At 36.9% G+C, this 22,419-nt stretch overlaps 1 protein-coding gene across 1 annotated transcript in view; it reads right to left on the bottom strand.

The window, feature by feature from the left end:
* Positions 1-9,407: 9,407 nt before the first annotated feature.
* The window catches only part of LOC311095362 (X-linked interleukin-1 receptor accessory protein-like 2), a gene marked incomplete at its 3' end in the record, with an annotated part of 276,724 nt that continues 263,712 nt past the window's right edge, over positions 9,408-22,419 (bottom strand). The window contains exon 3 of the mRNA XM_084133854.1: positions 9,408-9,724. Within this exon, the coding sequence (XP_083989980.1) occupies positions 9,408-9,724 (317 nt within the window). The remainder of the gene's footprint in view (positions 9,725-22,419) is intronic.

The following is a 22,419-nucleotide window of genomic DNA, read 5'->3' as shown; positions in this document are numbered from 1 at the left end:
TTCAAAATTGGTCTAATTTTGTCCAAACATGTACTCAAATGATCTTCGGACTGAGCCGCATAAAAGTACTGTCCCCGATTTTTTTTATTCTTCTCTGATCAAAAGTTATGACGTCGCAAACTTAACGAGGTCGACCCAAAATTGGTTCAGAAGCTATAGCTCGGCCAAACTTTGATCAATCGAAACGAAAATTGGTACACTTCATCGGAAGCATGATCTGAGGTTCCATGCCAAAGTTGGGAACAGCGCCACCTACGGGTCATGAGATATGGAAAATGCATATTTTGGCCAATAACTTATGAACAGTTTGTCAGAAAATTATAAACTTGGTGTCTATCGATTCCTTGGGTCATGACAAATCCGTGGATATCGATTTTGCCATAATGGGATGTACCACGTGTCCGCCATTTTGAATGATGTCATAATTTGCAATATCTTTTAAACTATTTGAAATTTCTTCACCAAATTTGGTATGGATCATCATTAGCATGGCCCGAAGGTACATGAGAAGTTTGATCACAGCGCCACCTAGTGTTCCAGAGATATCATTGTTTTTTGAAAAAACACTTATAACTTTTGCCAACATTGCTTGAAATTTGATTTCTTTATGTCAATATATTCCTTGGCTTATGCCGATTTCAACGATATCTCATATGTTATTTTTCAACAATGTGACTGGCCGCCATATTGGAGCGAATGTAAAACAGTTTTTTCGCTACTCCTCCTTCAAAATTGGTCTAATTTTGTCCAAATATGTACTCAAATGATCTTCGGACTGAGCCGCATAAAAGTACTGTCCCCGATTTTTTTGCTCTACTGGAAAAAAAAAGTTATGATGTCGCAAACTTAATGAGGTCAACCCATAATTGGTTCAGAGGCTGTAACTTGTGAACAGTTTGTCACAAAATCATAAAATTGGTGTCTATCGATTCCTTGCGTCATGTCGAATCTGAGGATATCTATTTTGCCAGCATTGGATGTACCACATCATAAGCTATATTAGCATTAAGTTAGCTTAGCATGCTAATCTCGTTAACATGATTTTGTGTGCTCATTCACACACTGAAGCCTCTCCTCTGCAGCTTTGTAAAACATGTCCTCTGGGTGGCGCAAGTGGTTCAACCATGCGTCATGAATCCCGAACCATTGTGGTCGTGGGTTCGAGACCAGTGTGGGGCGACTTTGAAATTGTGTATAAAATAATAATTTAAATTCCTTCCGGCTCTGCACTGCTGTTGGTGCTTAAATGCTAGCTGTGCTGCTGTAATTGATGTGCTTACTGTGCTTGATGTACATTAAATTTCTGATGTTTTGCTCTTCTGGCTCCGCATTGCGCTACAGCGGCTGTTGCTTGCTCTGCCTTGCAGGGCTTGGCCCCGTATTGCTGCTTGCAGCTATTTAGGGGCCAAGCCCCGAAGGGGCTATGGCACCTATTGTATCTGTTAGTTTTCTTATTAGGGGCCAAGCCCCGAAGGGGCTATGGCACCTATTGTATCTGTTAGTTTTCTTATTATTAGGGGCCAAGCCCCGAAGGGGCTATGGCACCTATTGTATCTGTTAGTTTTCTTATTATTATTATTATTATTATTATTCTTCCTCCTCTTGAAGTCTATGGCAGCCCTATGAACCATACATAGGAAAATGATGAAATTTGGCACACTTGTAGTGATGGTAATGAAAAGTAATTGTAGCAATTTTTGAGTCTCTAGGTCCAACTCTATAGCGCCACCAGCAGTTCAAAAATTCAACATTGAAATGGTTATAACTTTTGAACCCTTTGATCTAGAAAAATGAAACTTAGTACACCTGATTCATCTCATCATGCTGATTAGAACCAATATCTTACATTAAGACTCCGCCCATTACAGTAGTGGCCATTTTGAAAAGTACAGTATGCAGTTTTTTTGCTACTCCTCCTTCAAAATTGGTCTAATTTTGTCCAAACATGTACTCAAATGATCTTCGGACTGAGCCGCATAAAAGTACTGTCCCCGATTTTTTTTATTCTTCTCTGATCAAAAGTTATGACGTCGCAAACTTAACGAGGTCGACCCAAAATTGGTTCAGAAGCTATAGCTCGGCCAAACTTTGATCAATCGAAACGAAAATTGGTACACTTCATCGGAAGCATGATCTGAGGTTCCATGCCAAAGTTGGGAACAGCGCCACCTACGGGTCATGAGATATGGAAAATGCATATTTTGGCCAATAACTTATGAACAGTTTGTCAGAAAATTATAAACTTGGTGTCTATCGATTCCTTGGGTCATGACAAATCCGTGGATATCGATTTTGCCATGATGGGATGTACCACGTGTCCGCCATTTTGAATGATGTCATAATTTGCAATATCTTTTAAACTATTTGAAATTTCTTCACCAAATTTGGTATGGATCATCATTAGCATGGCCCGAAGGTACCTGAGAAATTTGATCACAGCGCCACCTAGTGTTCCAGAGATATCATTGTTTTTTGAAAAAACGCTTATAACTTTTGCTAACATTGCTTGAAATTTGATTTCTTTATGTCAATATATTCCTTGGCTTATGCCGATTTCAACGATATCTCATATGTTATTTATCAACAATGTGACTGGCCGCCATATTGGAGTGAATGTAAAACAGTTTTTTCGCTACTCCTCCTTCAAAATTGGTCTAATTTTGTCCAAACATGTACTCAAATGATCTTCGGACTGAGCCGCATAAAAGTACTGTCCCCGATTTTTTTGCTATACTGGAAAAAAAAAGTTATGATGTCGCAAACTTAATGAGGTCAACCCATAATTGGTTCAGAGGCTGTAACTTGTGAACAGTTTGTCACAAAATCATAAAATTGGTGTCTATCGATTCCTTGCGTCATGTCGAATCTGAGGATATCTATTTTGCCAGCATTGGATGTACCACATCATAAGCTATATTAGCATTAAGTTAGCTTAGCATGCTAATCTCGTTAACATGATTTTGTGTGCTCATTCACACACTGAAGCCTCTCCTCTGCAGCTTTGTAAAACATGTCCTCTGGGTGGCGCAAGTGGTTCAACCATGCGTCATGAATCCCGAACCATTGTGGTCGTGGGTTCGAGACCAGTGTGGGGCGACTTTGAAATTGTGTATAAAATAATAATTTAAATTCCTTCCGGCTCTGCACTGCTGTTGGTGCTTAAATGCTAGCTGTGCTGCTGTAATTGATGTGCTTACTGTGCTTGATGTACATTAAATTTCTGATGTTTTGCTCTTCTGGCTCCGCATTGCGCTACAGCGGCTGTTGCTTGCTCTGCCTTGCAGGGCTTGGCCCCGTATTGCTGCTTGCAGCTATATTTATATTATATATTGTTGGAAACATTTGTGTGTGTGTGTGTGTGTGTGTGTGTGTGTGTGTGTGTATTCTGTGAATTTTAAAAAGCAATTTTAACCAGAAAAATCTAAAATGTATTCCCAAAATCGTGCAGGCCTTTCTCTTGATATCAGTATGTTCACTTTTTTTTTTCAGGGCCCAGATGCCACTGAGGACTTCAGTGAACATGAACATGGTAAAGTGAAAATCAAACACCTTGGAAATGAAAGGTATGTACAATGTTTTTAGGAATGGCACAAAGGTCTCTGTCTTTGGATCATTGTTTTCAATAAGTGCTTTTTTGGCATTTGTTGTGTGTATCTTTGGACTATGTTGTGTTGTAAATAAATCCAAACAATTTAAAAGCCATTCTTTTTTAAATCTCCTCATTTACAGTATTGTGCAAGGTTGCTCAGAATGACAGGGCCTGATAGCTCCTAATAGGGCCGTTAGGGGAGGGTCTTTGTCTTTCTCAGGTGTGAAAACAATACATATTAATGACCTCCGCATAAAGCTTTTTCACACAAAACACGTCGTAAAAATTTTAAATCAATATATTGTCTTATCTGAATGAGCAGTCAGGGTGATTTTCACATAGTTTTAGAGCAAATATTCTAGGCTACGTGATACAATTTTCAAAAGTCTTGTGAAGAAATAATCAGTATGGGTTTCATGGCCTTATTTCAGTGAGAATTTTTTTTTGTATTTTCACAAACCACGCATAAATGTCATTATCTCAAAACTACAAACTTTTACATACATGCTGCTGATATATTATCGTAGCAGAGTTTGTGCTGAATACAGTGTAATTAGACTTTAGCCATGAAAATGTCACAAGTAACAGAAATAACCAGAAATGTCAGAGCATGTCAGAACACCTCCAGGGCCCAGAAAACAGCTCAGACCTCAGAGGGTTAAATGTGTAAATGGATGTTTGAATGTGAACAATATCCATGACGTTTTGTGGATTACTTTGTAATTTGCATTTTTTGTGTGTTTATTTTAGTTTTACAAGTAAAGTAAAGTGTGCATCACATAAGCACAAAGAAGAACGTGTGATGGAGCTTTATTTCTGTTAACTATCTGTCAGCGCTCGGTTCAAAACACCACTGCCAGGACAGAATAGGAAGGCTCTCTGATTCCCTCACCACATCCAGTACATCAGCAGGAAGGTGAAAGTCTGATGTGTTCAAATATAATATGAATGATTTACAGAGTGATAATATGTCCCATCACACCACACAGTCCACATGTTGTTTTTAAATTGAGTATTTATCCCAATCCAAGAAGAGGCACCTGGTTTCCCTGGCTAACCATCCATGGAGATCTATTGTTTTGTTTTATGTTTGTTTTTCTTTCATCCTGTTGGGATTCTAGCAGGCTTGCTGGGTTTAAATCTCAGATTTTGACAGACTTTCCCTCAACACATCCCTAATGGTGAGTTGGTATACTTGAATTTTGGCGTGGGATTGCGTGTATTCTGCATAATTTTACTGATTCCCGCAGATTCTGTGCTCGCACATAAAGCCAGCTCTCAGTACTAAATTGAGTATTTTTTCGCTGCTTATTGCGCTTAAACAGTCAAATACACACAAAACAATGTCAAAATGCTGGTCTTGGCAACTATTCACGTGAACAGTCAGTTTTGTTTTAAGTGAATGTAAACAGTTGAGAAAGGAAACACATGTGTAACAGTATAATAGATCTGTGCGTCAGGTCTTAAAATTATGAAATAATATAAAAAAAATATTACAGAGTGATATTGCGTTTTTGCATGGTATCGATGTCAAAACTGTGGCGAGTTACATTTCTGAGTGGATAGTAACTTTAGAAAACCACTAGCCACAGTGGCTGGTGAGCAAGGTTAAAGTTAATGTTAAGCCCTGAGTGCATTGTATCAAATGATTAACTTAAATCTTACTACATAGCAGTTAAAGACACGTAATATAAAGTGGGACCATCGAGGCCTCTACAGATAATAAAGTACATCCTAAACACACAGGTGCCATACATCATGTACCACAACAGCTGTTTTGCTTTTCTTAATCATTTGTAAATATGACAACATCATTTATAATCTACTCCTGTAAAGTGTTCATCAGATATACACTTCAAAACCTTGGCAGAAGTATGAGGTCAACCAGTAGCCGGTTGCAAGTAACCCCATAAGTTAAGAAAACTATACGCTTTCCATTATAGGGTTTTCTTAATTGAAAGGATTTCTTGCAAGTGGGCCCAGGTATTTTGCGCCTACTGTTTTATGAGTAGTGCTTTTGTTCATAATCATGTGGCATAACCTTCTTTTGGAATACTATATGAACAAATTAATACTATACTAAAGAAAGGCTCTTCAAGCCTTCCCGGTGCTCAAACACTAGAGCACGCTAGCAACGCCACTGATATGGATTCAATTCCCAGGGAAAGCAAGAACTGAAATCTGGAAGAAAGGTACCATGAATGCCATGCAATGCAGGCATGTTTGAATGTGCCATTTGGTATTTAAAGATTACCTCAAATAACCAAATTAGATTTAAAAATATGTTTTAGCTCATCAGTCAAGGCCAATATGCAACAAAGGAAGAAATCAGAAAGCTGGGAAAAAAACTTCACATGCAACAGTGAAACCATTGTTTCCAGTGATGCATAAGTCTAAACTCTACACTCAAAAAAATTTTTAAGCCTTTTATTAAGATTTACGCATTTCAATTAATAGTCAAATTTCATCAAATTGAATGGAATAATCCTTACGTATTTTAACTGAATAAGTGATTAAGGATTGTTCAATTATTCAGTTACAAAAACGTAAGGATTATTCGATTAAATTTGATGGAATTTTAACATTAATTAAAATGCAGCAATCTAAAAAAAGAAGGCTTACAATTTTTTTTCCTAAATATATTAGAAACGAACTATGTTCTTTGTAAATTCATGTTCATAATTTGTACAACTTCATCTTAATAATGTTTTAGTATATGTAAAAAAGAACATTAATCTAGATACAGTTGTTTGTTTCAGGAATTGCGGTTGTGTTCTGAAATTAGTTTAACTGAATATTTGTTTGAGAACATGCAGATGTTGTGTGTTAGATAATAGCTGCTCATGTTTAGTTTTGTGGGTCTAAGACTGTGTAGTTTGTCACAGTGTATTTTATTCACTGCCAGACATGTTTACAGGGCCTGAAATGGAAACACAAAATTAACCATCCTGCAGCCATCGGACCTTGGAGGAAATAGATCCTGTGCTTGCAGTCACAGCTGCCTCTGTTTAGATGTTTTACACCAATTGCCCTTCAGTCCCTGTGTGAGAGTGAAATCTTTTCTGAGCAGTGGGTTTCCTCAAGGTCTTCCTTTAGCTTTCCTCTTACAAAAGCGTATTGGTACTCAGGTGTGAATTAGAGCTATTTTATAATCCTGCATCTTCAGCATCTCATTTTAGATATTTTCTTTAAAAAAGGGGGAGGTTTAGGGAGTTTGAGATGGCATACTACCTACTATTTTTGGAAGTAGTAAGCAGTATGTGTACAGTATATTTTTCTGTAAGGCTAGTTTTCTGATGAAACTGAAGCCAGGAACAAACAACACTCAATAAAACAACAAATATACAAACTTGGGAGCAGAGATCCACGATTAAAGGGAACAGGAGGAACATCATCTGAGAGCATTTAATTACTGTTCATCAATGATTTCGCATGTTTTATTAACATGAGTAAAGGCTGGAATACACTACACATCTTTGCCCCAATTTCAGTCAATAGAGGGTATGCACGTGAAGTCACCGTTGGCCAGAGTGACTGTGTTACGCCCACTGAGTGGCAAAAAGACTAAGCGAAAACATTGGTTTTCAGCGTGAATGCCACGAAAAACACAAAAATACATCTAAAACAGGGGAAAGAGCTTTGAGAGTGACTGTATAGATTTGACAAGCAACCTGAGGTTTATTTTTACAGACTGCTGAAAGGTACAGAAAAGAGAAGCAAATGGATCGCTGCAATTCACAGAAAAAACTGGACTCCAAGCAGCGAAACATGGATTTGCAGTTTTCTTATTTTGTGTCAGTATGTTGATCTTTGGGGTAAAATCATACCCTATATATTGTATTGACAACTCATCAAACTCTGACAAAAACTATTAAAGTTTAAATTGAAGTTTTAAGGTTGGATGATATGATGATATGTATACAATATATACAGTATATATTGTTACCCTCTATACTAGTCTGCAGATTTTTAGCTCGAGAGTAGGAATACTACTTTCTTTTTTTTTCTTTTCTTTTTTAAGTGTAGCATTTCAACTAAGTAGAAGTGTAGTGTAGCACAAATCTCTACTTCATCAGTGTATTTGTTTAATATGAACCAGCAATGCTATGTTCTAGGACTATGGCTAGTATGAATTCAGCACAAACCATAAGTTTTTATCACACAGATGTTATTGAAAATAAAACATTTAGTGTGTTTTTGTTTGTTATTTGTAATGTGATTACATAGTTTTAAAGTAGCTTCTTTAACACTGATGCTCAATTTTTTTTCTCTGTAACCATTTACATAGTCGGTAAGTGTATGACATCTAGCTTCTTTTTTTTTTTATATATATATATATATGTTGAGCTTTCAAAAGTCAATATGTTTATTCCAACCTTAAGAAAATGTTATGAGCAAGCAGGCCACAGCCAAACTTTATGGTATTAAGATATAAAAACCTACAACAGATTTTGTGTCCATCAGATCCCTGACCCGGTCGGTGTGACATTGTATAATGAACAAATAATTGAAATGTATGGGAATACCTAGTATAATAAAACAATACCTGAATTAAAAATGGAAGCAAAATCTCAGTCTGAATTTTTTATAATTTTAAACTGGTGTCAGAATAAACCCCAGAGCTAGAATGAAATAAAAACTTCCCATAAGCACAAGAAAAAGACATCCCCTGGAAATACTTTCTCCCATGCCAATGGATTCCATCATTGGGCCATTGGGTGCTTCGTACATTTCTGACCACAGCTGTGAGGAAATGTTTTATGACGGGGTTTGTGCAGTGACGTCAGTTTCAAAATATGCCTAAAGAAGTTGAACCTTATACTAATGCTGTCAAACAATGATGCCACTCTCACAGTACAGTTAAAACACATCATATAACAGTTACAGAATATGGTTTAAGCTACTTTATATAGACAAGCAAATGCGTGATTAAACATTTTCTTTGACAGTTAAAAAATTTAAAATAATGCAACTGCACCATTCAATACATTGAGCTTCCCTTTAGTCAGCGACCCTGGTAAAGCTTTTTTCTTTTTTTCATCAACAGGCCCAGGACTCTAACACTCTGCAATGCCCAACTGGACCAAAGGTGTGTGTAAAATTTAGAGAAAAATTTACCCACGACAACGCCATCATGTTTGCCTACTACTTTGCACAGTGTTAATTACAGATAAGTAATTCATATCACATGGCCTCCTCACCCTGAACAACTTTTATTTTAGTTTCTTTTGTTGACTGCTCTTTGAATATTTTCAAATTCATTTTGTGAATGTGTGAATAAACCACTGGCATCAATACTGATCGATGATCAGATAATGGTGGTGGTTCTTTTGTCTCAATAAACTGTATGTTTATTAATAATTCATTCTTTATTTCTACTGTTACTGTTATTTCAATTGTTCAATATTGCTCTAAACTGAATACGAAGGTAGCTTGTTTTTAATAGTTATACCTAAATCCTCAGTAAGTAAGAAAGTAAAACATAATAAATCGTCAGTCCATACACTATTATACGCCATTTCTTCTTGCCGATCGTCCTCCATGTTTGTTTACTTGAAAGTCACGTTTGATGTGAGATTTCCCATTTTCACGACTCTGTTGTTTGTGAATGGAATCTATTAGTGTGTGTTGTGCTTTCCTGGTCACATCGCAGCACTCCACACACTAGAGGAACAAAACGGTTAAATCTATGATTTCTTATCGTAATGTTTGTGGTCGCTCACATTTGGAAATTCTTATAAGATTTAAAAAAATCTTTTAGTGTGGCCCCAGCCTAAGTAAACAGATATGACCCAGTGCAGTTTTAGAGCTGTTTTTTTCAGCGCACACTTGATTTGAAGTTTGAATTGCTAATGACCCACCTGAGCACACAGGTGTAAAATCCATTGTCCTCCATCTCTGCTGAGCGGAACCAAATGGAATCTCCCTCCTTACTCAGCCGATGACCCGAGAAGATGATTGGCTCCTCAGAATCACCCTTGTTCCTGTACCAGATGAGCCGCAGCTTGGCATTCTGGGCCACGCTATAGTTGGTGCGTATGTAGCTGTAGAACAGAGCGCATTTCACCCTCAGAGGCTCTCCGGCCAACACACGATACGTCTTCAAGTCCACTGACCAGTCTATGCATCCGTCAACTGTGGGAGAGAGAAAATTCAACAATTCACAAAGACAAAAGACAAACAAACAAATAAAAACTTGTACATTTATTAAACACCAGACAAGACTTGAAACCAGACAAGGCCTAGTCCCAGACTAAAATGCATGTTTGAGCTGTTTTAACTGAAAGCAACTTGCGCTGTCATATCTTAAAATATGTCAGTGCTATTGTTTTGTCTCAAGATACACACCATTAATGTTTTCTAAAGCACATACTGTATATAAAAGCAACTGAAATGTCCTAATTGAACCAAGGCCTAATCCTGGCTTGATCTAAGCCCTGTCTGTGAAACCAGGACGATGTTTCTTTAATATAGAGTACTTCGTTTGGAAAAAGGATAGATTTCTGGAGTCTAAAACATACGATCAATGCCAAAAAAAATTATAAGAATGAATTTGAAGGACTGTTTATATTCGGTGATAGTATAAAGGTTGTTCAAGGATGTTTCTAGAATTGTAAGTCGATGAGCCCAACCCCAGCTCTCAAGATATGACTTTGCTCCTTCCTTAAAATTAATTCATTTTCATCCAGCCGGTCAAAATTGTACATCCAGTTGTAATTTAAATGTAATTGCACACCATGATTTGAAGTATAATGTATGCATTATTAATTCATCCTGTATACCTTGTAACAACTGGACCGTTCAAACACTCCATTGTTCCATTTAATCTTCACAACCCCTCCCCCAGGCAGACTGTGTGATGTCTGATTTCCCCACTGAGAATTATCACCCTTTTGCTCCACTCATACACTTCAAAGACACTTGGGACATTGATTGTTCTTAATGAGAGAACAGCACAGGCTAGAAGAAACAAGACATGCAGTCCCATAGAAATGGAATTATCTCCACTAATTAATTGAAAAATCTGTCTAATGAATGAACATGGATTTCCCCAGTACATTTTGTGTATTATTACTGTCTGTATATTGTCTTTTTATATTGTATAGTGTTATGCATGCCTGATGATAGAACTACTAGTTAGTGTAACCCCATCTAGGTGGTGTCTCCTATCAAAATATTCCTCGTTTAATGACTCATTTAATTACTCACATTTTGGGGGACATCACCTTCTCATTGAAAGCAGTGTGTGTTTGCTATATTTAACAGAGTATAAATAGACACAAACTGCCAGCTTACTCCAATCATGCAAATGAGTCAGCTTTTCAAACAAAGGAACTTTCCTGCTTGAGAATTGCACATTTCTCATTGGTAAAGTCAAAACACAAAGGTGTTACCTCCTGAGGAACTTAAAAGCCAACACAAAGTTCCCTCCGTGCGCTCTCTGGCTTCTGCTCCTGATTGCTGTTCACGAGACCTCATCCGGCCTCACACACATCAAGCCATGTGTACATTCCTCGACCAGAACAGAGTCAACTAACTCCACAAGTTCACCATAGCTTCTTCATTCAACACTTAAAAAATCGATTGCAACTTCAGCACCATCGGACCAAACTATCAAGATTTCTCCACGCAACTGTATATCAGGACGCTCTTCAACAGCTAAGGCAAATGCAAGTATCGTATGATATACTAAATCGCTGTTTAGCTAAAGTTGTGATCCCCTTTGTTAACAAAGGAGCTTTGTAGTAAGGGACTGACTGTTCTTCCAGGAGGTTAAATGACTCTTTCAGAGCTTCATTCCTCTGTTCTGTTTCGGTTTTATTAGTCACTTTTACTTTCCAGTTTGTTTAGATTAGTTATGTGTTCGTGATTTGGTTAAATAAAACTTTTGTGTACATTCTTACCAGTTGATTCTTGTCTGCTTATAAATCAATGTCAATTTTACAGTTATGATCAAAGCTACATGCTAAGAAAGAGTTATTTTTCTGTGGCCACGGAAAATATCCTTTCTGAAGAGTTGATAGACGATTAATACGCTGGACAAACAGATTAATTTATTGTAATATTAATTCATTTACATGAAGTTAATTCGATTAACTGATCCAGTTACTTATAATTAATTATAACGAGTTATGATTAATTATTTATATTTCCCTTTTGAGCTGATTTGATAGCTCAACCTCAAACGGCACAAGTTCTACACCGGACTTCATAATTATATTTAGGGATTTGGTTCAAATCACTATTAAATAAAATACTGTTAGTCTTATATTTTAGTCTTTAGTTTCATTGTGTTTTGGTTTTGTTTTCCCTGTTCCCTGTCATTGTTATTATGCTACATTAAGATTGTCAGTCCAAATTCGATTTGTGTGCATATCCGATTGAAATCCATACAGATTTAGCAATTGTGAAGGGCAAAAATATATATATAGCTATATATACATAAAATTCGCATTTCTGGAAATCCGTTTCAGTCTGTTTACCCTGATCGGATTTTACATTGTTTGTGTGACTTTTTCAACCATGTAAAACGCAAACACTGTTATAGGCATGGGCATACAGGATTTTTTTTTTTTTTTTTTTACAGGTGTTTTACCTGTAGGCCTATTTAAAATCTTTCACTTCATTGCGTTGTTTTAGGGTTAATGGAAATGTTTGTAAAATTACTGGATAATGTCCGGGTAATGAGCTGCCAGTACTTTTTCTGTTATTTCACGGATTTATTTTTTACAGTGAGTGTATAGCCAAATGTCTGAGTTATTCCTTTGTTCTTTCATTGTACATTTTTACTGTGAAGACCTGAATTTTACTTAAGCCTTCACTTGATGCACCCAAATTTTGACTACCAAAAATGTGCGGGAAAATGGTTTTGAAGGGCTGAAATCACTGACCGAAATAGTGATGTTTATTTAAAGCGGCTCGTTTTCGTGCACAAAACTTGGATAAACTACAATGAAGCACTGCTACTTGGGTGGAGTGATTAGCGCAACACCTGAAAAGCACCATTGTTACTTCCGTCAACAAAACCAACTCCAACTCCAATTCTGAGCGAACTCTCTGCTCCTCACCACAGGGCTTCTTAGGTGCTGCGAGCAAATCACTCAGCCCAAGTAGCAGTGCTTCGCCTTCAGAGAATATAGTTCCCAGTATGTATATGATTTATTCAATATAAAAACTGCTTTATGTACAATTTAAATGTTTGTACACCTCAGTTTTTTTGAGTGTTGATTATTAAATAAAATGTATTGGTCAGTTGATTATAAATGTTATTTTAATTTTCCGTTTAAGTTTTTGGCTAAATTAAAATGTTAATTACGTTTATTTCAGTGCATCACTAAAATGCATGAAATAATTAAAAAGTGTTAGCCTATAAAATGATAGTGATATATTATACCAATAAAAACAAACAAATAATCCAGGAGCATTTGTTGTACCCAGGCCAGGTCTACATATTGTTTAACAGTAACTTACTGTCAGGGCAATAAAGTTAATGTAATGGCCAGAATAACCAACTCAGCATCTGGAAATGAAATGCTCGTGAATTATTTGTTTGAAGGGACCTCCTGCTATTGCTGTAATATCGGAGCAGCAGCACGTTTAAGAAATGTATTCCTGCAAGAATTTTATAGGCTATGTAGCCTTCACTACACAGAGGCCTTGTCTATAATGGAAGCCTATTAATACTAACAAAGAATTCATCAATACAATGATAATTCACAGCATCCAAAAATCAATTACTTTTGTGTAAATGGAGGAGTCTGTATCAGTATTTTGTTGCAGCAGGTGCACAACCAATTTGGTTCGGTCACAGTTCGGTACAGCACGGGGGAGTAAACAAAACATAAAATTGCTGCTTTTATTAAACTGTTTTTTAACAAATGTGTCTCTGTGTTAAAATTCAATTATAATTAAAATTTTCTTAAGGATTAAAAAATCTATCTTGGCTAATGCTGTAAACTATATAGAGAGCCCTTAATTAAAATATGTTTTAAATATTTAACTCAAATATTATTATTTTTTATTATTCTTTTTTAAACATGTAAATTGCACATAAGGCAGGTTTTGCATTAACTTCTAAAGCTAAATATAAAGTTAATTTTCTACTCCAATTCATTTTTGAAATATAATCATTTACATTGGCTGTCATAACTTGTTTTCATGACAAATTTATTCAAACATAGTACATACATTAAATAATCAAGACATCACTAACAGGTTAAGTAAATATAAATGAATAGGCTTATATAATGCACATACGAAATGCTTCTTTCTAGAGTTAATTTTTGTAGCGAGCTAACCTGCTGTCGACACTAAATGCCTGGGGTAAATGTAATGCTACGTGAAATATTATTCTCAAGCTGTTTTATTGGTATCTTTCCGCAGTTGAAATACTGGTTGAGAGATGTAAACATACCGATCGATCGTCTCTTCTTATTCTTCTGCGCTTTTTACTGGTAGCAAACAGCATTGCATTGCTGCGCGCGCCCCCTTCTGGATTGGAGTGTGGGTCACCTGTGACTGACTGTATTCATCGCGCAACTGCATGCACCGAACCAATACATGTATGGAGCTTATAATATGACAAAAAATGATTTGAATTTGAATTGTGTAAATTTGAATTATTTGCAAGTGTAATCTAACAAAATTGAATTTTAGGTGGTAGTTTAAATAGTTCTGAATTTGATTTTTTTTTTTTTTTTACGAATATTGAACATTTGAAATTTAACAAATTGAAATGTTTTTATGGCTGAATTTTATAGACATGTATTTTCAAACAGCTAGTTTTTTTGTTCTGAATTCGTATACTGCAAATATTCAGTTTAAAAAAATACAGATTCAAGTTTTCAAGATGAAGAAATTCGGAACTTCAAATTCAGTTTTCTAAAATTCAATCTCAAAAACTCAAGTTCAAAAATTCAGATCTTACAGAAAGTAGGTCACAGGTCATCCACAGGGAAGAGTAAAGGATCTCAGATAAGTCGAACAGAGCATTTTGGCTGCACTGCAGTAGTTTTCTGCCGCAAACGCGGTGGTGGTTCAAGAGAATCCGTGTATCTTTCGTTCAGTCGTTTTTTTATTTAATATTAAGAGTAGAAAAATGAGAAAACAGCTTGAGTGTTAGATTTCTAATATTCTATTAATAATAGTCCGCTGCTGCAGTTGCACGGAGCTTACAAAACGCGTGTATTGCAACTATAGGCTACATTTAATTTTCTCATCAAACAACTAGACTAACAAATGGCTCGGTACAACAGAAGAGCCTAGAAAGGGCTTATCTGAGATCCTTTACTCTTCCCTGTGGATGACCTGTGACCTACTTTCTGTAAGATCTGAATTTTTGAACTTGAATTTTTGAGATTGAATTTTAGAAAACTGAATTTGAAGTTCCGAATTTCTTCATCTTGAAAACTTGAATCTGTATTTTTTTAAACTGAATATTTGCAGTATACGAATTCAGAACAAAAAAAACTAGCTGTTTGAAAATACATGTCTATAAAATTCAGCCATAAAAACATTTCAATTAGTTAAATTTCAAATGTTCAATATTCGTTTAAAAAAAAATCAAATTCAGAACTATTTAAACTACCACCTAAAATTCAATTTTGTTAGATTACACTTGCAAATAATTCAAATTTACAATTCAAATTCAAATCATTTTGTCATATTATAAGCTCCATATACATGTAGCCTACCTACCATTACACCCCTAATACACACACACACACACACACACACACACACACACATACAGTATATATATATATATATATATATATATATACAGTGAGGAAAATAAGTATTTGAACACCCTGCTATTTTGCAAGTTCTCCCACTTAGAAATCATGGAGGGGTCTGAAATTGTCATCGTAGGTGCATGTCCACTGTGAGAGACATAATCTAAAAAAAAAAAATCCAGAAATCACAATGTATGATTTTTTAACTATTTATTTGTATGATACAGCTGCAAATAAGTATTTGAACACCTGAGAAAATCAATGTTAATATTTGGTACAGTAGCCTTTGTTTGCAATTACAGAGGTCAAACGTTTCCTGTAGTTTTTCACCAGGTTTGCACACACTGCAGGAGGGATTTTGGCTCACTCCTCCACACAGATCTTCTCTAAATCAGTCAGGTTTCTGGGCTGTCGCTGAGAAACACGGAGTTTGAGCTCCCTCCAAAGATTCTCTATTGGGTTTAGGTCTGGAGACTGGCTAGGCCACGCCAGAACCTTGATATGCTTCTTACAGAGCCACTCCTTGGTTATCCTGGCTGTGTGCTTCGGGTCATTGTCATGTTGGAAGACCCAGCCTCGACCCATCTTCAATGCTCTAACTGAGGGAAGGAGGTTGTTCCCCAAAATCTCGCAATACATGGCCCCGGTCATCCTCTCCTTAATACAGTGCAGTCGCCGTGTCCCATGTGCAGAAAAACACCCCCAAATCATGATGCTACCACCCCCATGCTTCACAGTAGGGATGGTGTTCTTGGGATGGTACTCATCATTCTTCTTCCTCCAAACACGTTTAGTGGAATTATGACCAAAAAGTTCTATTTTGGTCTCATCTGACCACATGACTTTCTCCCATGACTCCTCTGGATCATCCAAATGGTCATTGGCAAACTTAAGATGGGCCTTGACATGTGCTGGTTTAAGCAGTGGAACCTTCCGTGCCATGCATGATTTCAAACCATGACGTCTTAGTGTATTATTACCAACAGTAACCTTGGAAACGGTGGTCCCAGCTCTTTTCAGGTCATTGACCAGCTCCTCCCGTGTAGTTCTGGGCTGATTTCTCACCTTTCTTAGGATCATTGAGACCCCACGAGGTGAGATCTTGCATGGAGCCCCAGTCCGAGGGAGATTGACAGTCATGTTTAGCTTCTTCCATTTTCTAATGATTGCTCCAACAGTGGACCTTTTTTCACCAAGCTGCTTGGCAATTTCCCCGTAGCCCTTTCCAGCCTTGTGGAGGTGTACAATTTTGTCTCTAGTGTCTTTGGACAGCTCTTTGGTCTTGGCCATGTTAGTAGTTGGATTCTTACTGATTGTATGGGGTGGACAGGTGTCTTTATGCAGCTAACGACCTCAAACAGGTGCATCTAATTTAGGATAATAAATGGAGTGGAGGTGGACATTTTAAAGGCAGACTAACAGGTCTTTGAGGGTCAGAATTCTAGCTGATAGACAGGTGTTCAAATACTTATTTGCAGCTGTATCATACAAATAAATAGTTAAAAAATCATATATTGTGATTTCTGGATTTTTTTTTTTTAGATTATGTCTCTCACAGTGGTCATGCACCTACGATGACAATTTCAGACCCCTCCATGATTTCCAAGTGGGAGAACTTGCAAAATAGCAGGGTGTTCAAATACTTATTTTCCTCACTGTATATATATATATATATATGCGTATATATATATTGCACCCATATTGTGTGCAAGAGGAAGTTTTATTTCTACTTAAATACCAAGAAAGTTACCTCCGTTTTTGGAACCAAAAGTTGAGGTTATCAGCTTACTTGCCCTTAAACAATCACATATAAATAAAATTAAAAACAATTTATTTAATTTCCCTTAAATAAATAAAAATGTTTTCTGGAATACCCCCCTGTATTGTAAACCCCTCCAAGTTGCGGTTGTTGTTGTTGTTTTTGGCGTATGTCGAAAGAGCGGCATGGACACACAAATCGGATCTGAACAGTTGCGATACACAATGTGGACAGCAACACTTTTAGATCAGATTCCAATTGGATATACAAATAATCGGATTTGAACTGACAGTGTGAACCTTAGGGGCCTTTTCACTACACCATTTTCAACTAAAAACAGAAGACTTTTTTGTGTTTGGCCCATTCATTTACACAACAATGCAGTTTTGGTGGCTTGAAAATGCAAACTTTTGAAAACAGGTTTCAAAGTGCAAGTTTTTGAAAACGACACCCTTATCATATCTGTGTACAAAAATGTGAATCTGTGAAAACGGTGACGTCATGCACGTGTAGGTTTAACATGTAGGCTTTTTTTGGAAATGAAAGGATACAGATAATAACAGTAAGAAATAAGGGGGGGGGGGGGGGGGCATATGGACAAGTGGTTAGAAGAATTACACAAATCAACACAATATAACATTATGTCATCATGAAAAATTAAAGGTCAGACTCAAGGATGATACATGTTTTCAAAGCCTTTGTGTTCAAAGGTTTTGACATTTTCTTAAAGGAAGTAAAGCAGGACTTTATATCAGAGGACAACATTCCAAAATTGAGATTACAGTGAATGTTTCTGGCTTGGTGAAGATGACATTTAACCAGAAGAAAAAAAGTAATAACATAGTATTATCAAGATCAACATCCTTGGAATGAAAATCGGACAAAAAACGCAGATTATGTAATTTGTGACTACAGGCATGTGCTCGAGTGCACTGTAGTAAAATTATGCATTTGTGCGCAGGCACAAATTGTTTGTCTTTGCAGTGAAATCGCCAACTGGCGATTAAATTCTCTGGAACTGGTCTTTAAATTCTCTATCGCCGTGCGCTTCATCGCAGCCACAAACTCGTTACAAAGACAGCATGGAAATATTCTGTCGAAGCATGCCATAATGAATCAACAACTAATCAATGGCTAAATGCTTTGTGAAGGCACTCTCACCACAGAGAAACAACCTCTGAAACACGAGCAAAGCCCCATCTCCAAAGAGCAACACAGCCATTTAACTCTCACATGACATTAGCTGCAAGCTCACTGCGTGCCAATATTTCATGTTGATAGAAAGATGAAACTCATCAAAGTCACGGCCACCTATCAGCATGAAACGCTGTAATTTATGAGCAATTACAGAGGTGTTTGTGCGTGCGGACACTGACTCATCACTGCACCCGCCTCCCATCACATAAATATCTTTCACATTCAAAACCTGCCACCGCCGATTTATGTCAAGCACTGTCACAATCACACATTTACGGCATAGATTTTGTTATATACGGTTGGCCTGATGAATTTTGTGGCACTGCATTGAAAGAAAACCACAGGAAAGAGGGAGGGAGAAAGCGATATCACACATGACTGTACAAGAAGAGAGTGTTGATTTTAAAGGGCTTGAAATCTCACACACACTCATATGCACACTAGATAAGCAGTGGATTAGTTTGGTCTGCTGCCTTCATGCTAAGCGTCTGAAGCAGAAATAGTGTGGCGAGCTCACAGGTTACATGTTACATAAACAGGCAGCCATATGTCGCCCCAAGTCATTTCGCATATAATGTGCTTGTCTTGAATGATTAATTTATCGGTTATTGAATGCAGCATAATGGTGTAATTGGACAGGATATGCCTTGCTTGTCATGCTAATTCTTATTACATTGCAATGTGCATCACGGTAAGCGCCTGAGTGCAGCTTTGTACCGAATCCTAAATGTTTGCATATGGATGAGACCAAGGATTGTGAAAAATAGGCTCTAAAAATGGGGCCGGTCAGAAAGAGCAGACATTATGTATGCACAGCAAGAGGGCATTAGTGAACTTTTCTACAAAACACTAACTCAAGATCAAGATATTACTCACGGCATCACAGACACCTCAGATGGTGAGCGAAAGGCCACGTCAAAAGATAAAAAATCCAAACAAGACACTAGCATTTAGAGTTAGTGCCTCTAATGCTTAATGTTATGTATGAAGACATTTTTGCATGAAAAAAGAAAACAGCCTTTTTGAGAGGGTGAAAAATTACTGAAATTTCATTTTTGCCTGAACCATTCCTTGTCCAGTGTTTTCGGTTTTTCCTCCTTGTTCACTGCTTTACTCACAAATGGCACTGTCATCTTCAGCTCCTAATGTGAAATCCATTGCAAAGCCCTGTACCTGCTGCAATAATAATTGCCTGACCTGCTTACAGCACGGTGGCTCGGTCTATTATGAAGCAGTACAGCAATTTCAGCTATGAAAGCTGAAGGGGTACAAAAAGTCAATATCAGAACAGCAGACCACCAAACACTTTGTGCTGATATGCAATTTCGTTGGTGACTTTCTTTTTATAGCTTGTTTATAATTCTTCGAAAGTGTGAATGAATGGCTTGCAGTGGACATGTATCTTCAGACAGGTGTAAATGGAAGCTGGTGGACGCCTGGGGTGAAACAGTCTCCTGAAATGACTTGCACTTTGCCATGTTATCAAAGACTAATCAATATGGAAATGCAGAGAGGGTTCTGGCCCTTAGTGCATGATTGCACCTGTGTGCAGAGCGCAACTTATTGGCCATTTGATGTGAAACGACTGTAGCGTAGCTGCTTTGACTCACTGCAGGCCGGATTCATTTGGACCCATGTCATTGTCGTAAAGCTTCTATACTATAGGACAGTAGGGCTTGGCGGTATGACGATATTTATCGTTACCATGGTATAAAATGTCTGTCTTTAGAGATTTTGCTATATCATGTATGTACATTGGGGTATGTACATATATAGCACTATTGACGCTTCAGAGTGATGAAATACATGAATGAGAATATAAAGAGTAGGACATGCTTGATGTTAAAAATAATTAAGCGCAATATATCAGGTGCATGCACAGAAAGCTGCCTCTCTCAGAAGGCAATCGCAAACTTGGGACATGCTCGATATTAAAAAGATGTTATTAAACACAATAAGCAGTGAAAAAGAACTCAATGTGGTGCTCACGCTGACTGACACATGAAGCGCCTGCACAGAAAGCCTCTCAGTCGTGAATTCAGTTCTCTTTCATTTCTTATTGCGCTTGAATGGTCGAATACACACGCAATTATGACAAAATGCCCATCGTGTGGAGTATTCATGTAAACAGCCGGTTATGTCTCAAGTGAAAGTAAACAGTTGGGTGTAAACCGGATGTGTCTCAGTATAATGGATCCATGCATTTGGCCTTAAAGCCTAATAAATCTGCCTGCTGCTCTGTGTCATTAATGTGAATCAAACAAAAGAGAAAATAACTTGCTGCTCTTGACTGAATAACGTTTTTAGCTTTAATAAATATATCATAAAATGTTTCATATCATGAAATAAGAATTTGGTTATATTGCCCAACCCTACTTCCAAACCTTATTGAGCCTCCTTACTGTCTTCATACTGTCTAGGCAACTACCTTCTGGCAGCATTTTAACTAACTCGGAGCCTCAAGTTACTGATCTGGAGCGTTCTCCATAAACGGACACAAATAGCACTCCTCACATGAGACTCACAATTGATTCCAATATAGTTTGATGTTAGTTAATGATACAACATTTAATGAGCACACAATACATATTTATTTAGATTTTTTATCAAGATTATTTTTTTCATATTTTTCAGCTTTGTATGACATTTCTTTGTCTGCCATCTTAAACTTGGACATAAACATAACAGTTCATTAATTAAAATTGTTATGTAATTTGGAGATAAAGTTCCGATGTTGTCAGACTGGTTCACCTGAGTGACAGGGGTAGTAGTTAAATATTTTGGTAACACTTTACAATAAGGTTCCTTTATTAAACATTAGTAAATGTATTAACTAACATGAACTAACAATGAGCAATACATTTACTACTGTTTTTGTTAATCTTTGTTAATGTTAGTTAATGAAAATAAAGCTGTTCATTGTTTGTTCATGTTAGTTCACAGTGCATTACCTAATGTTAACAAGATTTTAATAAAGTATTAGTAAATGTTGAAATTAACATTAACAAAGATGAACAAATGCTGTATAAGTGCAGTTCATTATTAGTTAATGTTAACTAATGTAGTTAACTAATGAACCTTATTGTAAAGTGTTACCAATATTTTAAGTAATCTCTTCTACCCACTCACCCACTCAGAAAGGGAATCTGCATTGAATGTTTTTGGTCCTCTACACACAAATGTACTGCAGAAATGCTTTGCTGATAAAGAGGTTGAAGACTCACTATATGCTGTCAACCTAATTATATTTTCTGTAACATAAACAGGTTTCACTTTATTTTGATGTTCCCTAACACATTCTAACACATTTAACACATGTAATATGTAAGTCATGTAACCTACATGTCAACTAACTCTCATTAGAGTGTTAGTAGAGTATTAGTAGACTGGTAGGGTTAGGGTTAGAATAAGTTGACATGTACTTGCTAAGATACTCAGTCATAGTCAGTAGAATGTCTGTTGAGGAGCATCACAATAACTTTTTAGCAGATATTCAGCAGAGTCTACTAATACTCGAATGAGAGTTAGTTGACATATAGCTGCAAAGTTACTTATAGTCAACAGAAAGTTCAAAAGGAACCATCAAAATAAAGTGTTACCCCTAAACAATAAGAATGAGGCATAATTGTGCCATAGAAATACAACCTCTTTGTTGTTCAAGTCGTGGTTCAATCCTGGATAGACTAAAGTTAAATTGCCTAATGCTGTTCTGGACAAAAGTGATGAATGCATTTATTTATCAGAGCAGTATGCATCTACCATGGTGTTGGTTGTGTCTGATCATATTGATGGATAATTTCATCTTAGAAATGCAGGACTGGGAATGGGTGGCAACCCTACATATTGAGAAAGAGGACAGTTTAGGACAGGGGTCGGCAACCCAAAATGTTGAAAGAGCCATACTGGACCAAAAAAAAAAAAAAAAACATCTGTCTGGAGCCGCAAAAAAAAGCCTTATATAAGCCTTATAATGAAGGCAACACATGCTGTAAGTGTCTATATTAGCTTTAATAGCCCCCTAGTATCAAAATGATAAGTAGGCAACAAATACATAATGAGCATTCATGATTACTGCTAAATGTTTATTTTCCCTACAGCGCATCCTGGAGAGAATGACGCACCACGTGACTACTCGTGCT

Source organism: Abramis brama (genome assembly GCF_963993115.1).
Source record: "Abramis brama genome assembly, chromosome: 13".
NCBI classification, from domain to species: domain Eukaryota; kingdom Metazoa; phylum Chordata; class Actinopteri; order Cypriniformes; family Leuciscidae; genus Abramis; species Abramis brama.
The sequence above is the reverse complement of the archived record's forward strand: the minus strand, read 5'-3'. Positions and strand labels throughout refer to the sequence as shown.